Below are 5213 nucleotides of genomic sequence, written 5' to 3' on the forward strand. Positions count from 1 at the left end.
ACATCTTAAGTTTTTATAGGGGGACATTTAGACATTGAGTAGTTTAGCATACTGTTTCTCTTTGGCCTTTCACCTAAAAGTTAAAAAAAAAAAAATCTTGGACCTGGATGCAAGTTTCACTGGGACTGAGCATACTGTTTCTCTTTTTCCTCCTAAGCTGGAAACAAAATTTCAACCTTTTTGTACTTTGCTGTCTGGACACTAGGTACTCTGTATTATGTCTTAACTTGCACAAACTCTTCAGTGAAAAACACTGCTCAAAACCCTTATTCTGTCTTTTGGTTTTATTGAATTCTAGGTTATTCTGTGATGATACTCCTAATCTTGTTATAGTAATCTTATTACTGTTGTATCCTTATAGACTTATAGTCATGTATTTATTCTGCAGTCAAACTTTTTTCTTCCTGGCAGGAACATGTTGTCCACTTTGTGGTGAAGTTTCTTGCTTCTTCTGTACCTTTCACTCATTCTGGATCTTGGAGCCACTTGATCAATAATATGTCCATGCTAAGTGCTGTCCTCCATGGAGTTTCCTCTGTTGATACAGTTCACATACTATCATTGCATGGTGTAGTAAGTGAATTATGTTTTATAATTAATTTAATTGATGTATGAGCATGATAATCCTTTTGGATTTTTTTTTCTCCATATATTAATGAGGACATAAAATTTTGGGGGTTCACTTGGCAGTTGGCAGCCTGTTGAAACTATTAGGCCTTGTGCTTAAAATACGAATTTGACTATCAAATTCTTAATTTTATGCATTGCACTATTGGGACCCCGGTGAATGGTGATTGTTAGTTTAGTAAATCCCATTCTCCTATAAACATTATCCCAGGTAATATTGTTTCACCTTATTCTAATGTATTACTCAATCTACTATTTCCCCCCCTACTTGAGAGGATAGAATTAAAAAGAATGACGGGGTAAGGCATGTTTCCAGTGTGTGGGTGAGTGTGAGGGAAAGGATTTATAATTATGCAATCTGGGCAAAGATACACAATAGTTGGGTGCCAGGAATATAGACAAGGGGAGGGGTGATTGGTGGGATGTCAGAGTTGTAAGGACTTGAGATTGGGAGAGGAGATCTATCCAAGCCTCTCCCAAAATTTAGGCTCTTGTGCCAAATGGAACTGACATTACACTCTTGAATCAATTTCAATTTTGAATTTCAAGCAAAGATTTAAGAGAATTATTCTGGAGATATAAATGAAAGTAGTAGAGAAGAGAAGTATAGATAGTAGATAGAAAGAGAGAAATTCTTAACGGCAGCGTTAAAGTTGATATAAATTGATTTTAAGTTATTAAAAGCAACTGTAGATAGTTTATCCATAGTTCGTTTCCCATTTCTAAGCATTTAGTATAAACATACCGTTCTTAAGTTGAATTTCTTTTCTAGCCACATCTTAATGTCAATAACTCTATCAAGGGTTGTTTTGTGTAGATTCCCACAGTTGCAGCATCTTTATTACCATTATGTGAGGCATTTGGCTCAGTGAAACCAACATCAAATAGCACTAGCAATGAACCTTCAGCATCTCCTTACATGGCTTTTTCTTTGGCATTTCTTTTCCTTATTCGCTTATGGAAATTCTCTAGGCCCCCTCTTGACCAATTTGCAACTGATGGCAGAGGTGCAATTGGAGGTTTGGAGTATCTTTTGTCATTGCACAATAACTGCATTATCTCTTCACAAGAAAAGCTAAAAATCAATACATCTGATTCCGCATCTGTAAAACCTGTATATATTGATTCATTTCCAAAATTACGAGCCTGGTACTGTCAACAAAAATCTTGCGTTGCTTCATCCCTTTCTGGCCTTTCTACTGGAAATTCCATTCATCAAGTTGCAAATTTGATCCTAAGCATGATTTACCAGAGGATATCTAAAGGTGTGATTTCATCGAGTAATTCTTCTTCATCGCCAACTAGCAGCAATGCATGTGGTGAAGATGCTTTTCAAAGACCTGTGCTTCCTGCATGGGAAGTACTAGAAGTTCTTCCTTTTGTCCTTGAAGCAATTTTAACTGCTTGTGCTCATGGGAGGCTTTCATCACGGGACTTGACAACAGGTTGGCTTTTCCTATGCATCAATCCGGATTTTGTTTCAGTCAAATTTGTCCTACCTTCTAGTGCCCCTTTAGTGATTGATCACTGAATCATGTAAACTAAATGAACTTGCTGATTCATATTGCTTTTGGTCAAATTTTCTATTTTTTAATAATTTAAACTTTTGGCCTGATTTTGTCAAAGCCAGTGTAATAAATTATGTTACCATTTCATTATGATTTAAAATACTGAGAACATATTGGGATAATTTGGAAACAAGTATTAATCAATTGTCCATGCAATTAATACACCAAAAAGTTGGTTCCTTGATTCAGACAAAAGTTAATTGGATAGGTAGCCTTTTCTGTTTCTGGTTCTGACTTCATTGTATCATGGTATCTATTACGTGCCATTTCAATTGCAGGTCTGAGAGACCTTGTTGATTTTCTCCCAGCTTCTCTCACAGCAATTATGGATTACTTTACTTCAGAAGTTACTCGTGGGGTATGGAAACCAGTTCTAATGAATGGAACAGATTGGCCTAGTCCAGCAGCACTTCTTCCATCAATTGAGTCAGAAATAAAAACTATACTAACTTCTGTTGGCGTCGATGTTCCCAGTCATTCTTCCGGTACTTTGCTGATTAAATTAAATACTCTATTTACCTGTTTGAATTCTACTAATTTCCATGCCGAGTCCTAGAAAAAAACATTGCATACATTAGGAAATCGAAAGCAGATGTTCTAATTACAATTTAGCATTCCATTAATGTTCTAATTAATTATTGACACAGAAAAGCAAATTTTGTGAGAGTAAGCCTCAATGAAATGGTAAAGTTGCTGCAATGTGACATGTAGAGTATGGGATCAAATCCCAGAAATAAGGGCGAAAGGCTGCACACATGGACCTCCCCAAGACCCCTCATTGTAGGAGTCTTGTGCATGGGCTGCCCTATTTTTTTTTTTATAAAAAAAAAAATTGTCACTTTGTCTATCCATTGGATTGTTTTCATATTGATTTGTCAGTCCTGTTCATTTATGTATGTATCATAATAGGTAGTCTGATTTTTTTTAACATGTCCTCATAATGCTTCCTTTATTGACCACAATGCCATCCACCATGCACATGTTTTTGGCTTGCTGCCATTGGCAAAACTAAAGTACATCTGCATACTTGATTGTTTCCTTATCTTTCCTAATAAGGATACTCTAGATTGAACAATCAAAGGCATTTTCATTACTTGACATCTTTATTGTGTGGCAGATGGTTCACCAGTAATGCTTCCTCTACCAATGGCAGTTCTTGTGAGTTTATCCATCACTTTCAAACTCGACAAGAACCTGGAATACATGCATTCCATTACTGGAGCGGCTTTGGAAAATTGTGCATCAGGTTGCCCTTTGCCTAGCATGCCTATAATTGGCTCTCTTTGGGCACAAAAGGTTCGCCGCTGGCACAACTTCATTGTTGTGTCATGTGCACGTTCTGTGTTCAGACACAATAAAGTTTCGGTTGCCCAGCTGTTGAGAAGTTGCTTCTCCTCGTTTCTTGGAACATTGTGCATTTCAAACTCAAAGCTAACTGCCGAATGTCGCATGAATGGTCTGATGGGGAGCACCTTCTCAGCCCATGGTTCCTATCCTTATGTAGCTCCAGGTTTCCTTTTTATTCGGTCTTGTCGAAATATACACAATGTGCGGTATCTAACTGATGTAATCGTAGACCTTGTTACACAATATTCTAATGAATTAAACGGCACAAGGGCAAATGCGGCCTCTCGCATAAAATCTAGTGAACCATCACCATCATTGTCCCTAGCCATGCAAAGCGCAAAAGAAGTTGCAATGCTCGGGGCGAGCCTTTTATGTGCAGCGGGTGGTATACTACTAGTTCAGGAGTTGTACAAGGAAACTATTCCTACCTGGCTGCTATCAAGGGATGTGAAGCATAACAATGATAGTGTTGTGTGTCACATTCTTGAGGGTTATTCTATGGCATACCTGTTAATACTTTCAGGGTCACTCATATGGGGTGTTGGTGCCAAGTTACCATCATGGACATTCTCTCGAAGGAACCGCACGGTCGGGGCCCATTTGGACTTCTTGGCAGAAGTAATGGAGAGGAAGATTTCACTCAGTTGCCACCCTGTTACATGGAAAACTTATGTGTCAAGTTTGGTGGGGTTTATGATTACTTATGCACCGGCATGGATTCGAGAAGTGAAGGTGGAGACGCTGAGGAAATTGGCGCACGGATTATGCAGATGGCATAAACATGAACTGGCACTTTCTTTGTTGCAGAGAGGGGGAGTGGCAGCTATGGGAGCTCTTGCTGAACTTGTCAATTTGGTTGAGTTTGAGCAGAGGATTCCGATGCCATGCTCATGATTGTTTTGAATGAATGAATACTTAATGTAATGCCAAAATTGCGGATTTCTTTTATTTAAATAAAATAAACATTTTATTTACGAAAATGCATAAATAGTGAGGTATTTACAAAATTGCATTACGAGACATCTTGGATGCTGAGGGTACAACCCAAAAACGAACATATTTTGGCGTCTGAGATCTCGTTCTGTGATTGGGTTACGTCGAGTCATATCCTGAGTGTACCCGGGATATGTATTAGGGCAGAGATCAGATACTGAGTACCCAATATATGCGCAAAAAGCGAATGAGGTTTTAGCACCCAAGATATATACATTACCATAATTCCACCATCGGCATTCGAGATACAGTCAATGGTCAGTTTTTGGTCTCAGCACTTGGGACATGTGTATTATGGTTCAGGTGTCTCTGTATCCAAGATATGTTGGATAATAACTTTATTTATAAAGCCCATTCCAATACAATCCCTCCCACAATTCACAAACCAATATTTTCTTTCTCTTCACTCCGTTTTGTTTTGATAGAGAATAATCAATTCTTCTTTGTTTATTCCAATGGAATAGTCAATCACGGTGATGAGGGAGTGATTTTTAAGTTTGATAAGACTGTTATGTTGCGCACTAACCGGGTTGATACTCTACATGCGCTAAAGACGGTCATATGGGAGGGGGGGGGAATAGGTACCAAGGAGGTCGGGCGAGATCTCTGCATGCGCTTCCGAACGGTGGATTTACCAATTGGTTATTTCGGATTGATGGATATCAGCATGTGAAGGTA

The 5213-nt window shown here is 38.5% G+C and overlaps 1 protein-coding gene across 2 annotated transcripts in view; it reads left to right on the forward strand.

The window, feature by feature from the left end:
• Positions 1–4522, forward strand: part of LOC107639753 (mediator of RNA polymerase II transcription subunit 33A) — an 8272-nt gene extending 3750 nt beyond the window's left edge. Inside the window, exons 8-11 of one of the 2 annotated variants that reach the window (XM_021121637.1) lie at positions 389–573; positions 1445–2072; positions 2474–2680; positions 3313–4522. In XM_021121637.1, the coding sequence (XP_020977296.1) occupies positions 389–573; positions 1445–2072; positions 2474–2680; positions 3313–4436 (2144 nt within the window). In that variant the 3' untranslated portion in view covers positions 4437–4522. The remainder of the gene's footprint in view (positions 1–388; positions 574–1444; positions 2073–2473; positions 2681–3312) is intronic. The other variant, XM_016343346.2, reaches the window with a different exon arrangement.

The sequence above is a fragment of the Arachis ipaensis genome, chromosome B04 (assembly GCF_000816755.2).
Source record: "Arachis ipaensis cultivar K30076 chromosome B04, Araip1.1, whole genome shotgun sequence".
Lineage (NCBI taxonomy): Eukaryota > Viridiplantae > Streptophyta > Magnoliopsida > Fabales > Fabaceae > Arachis > Arachis ipaensis.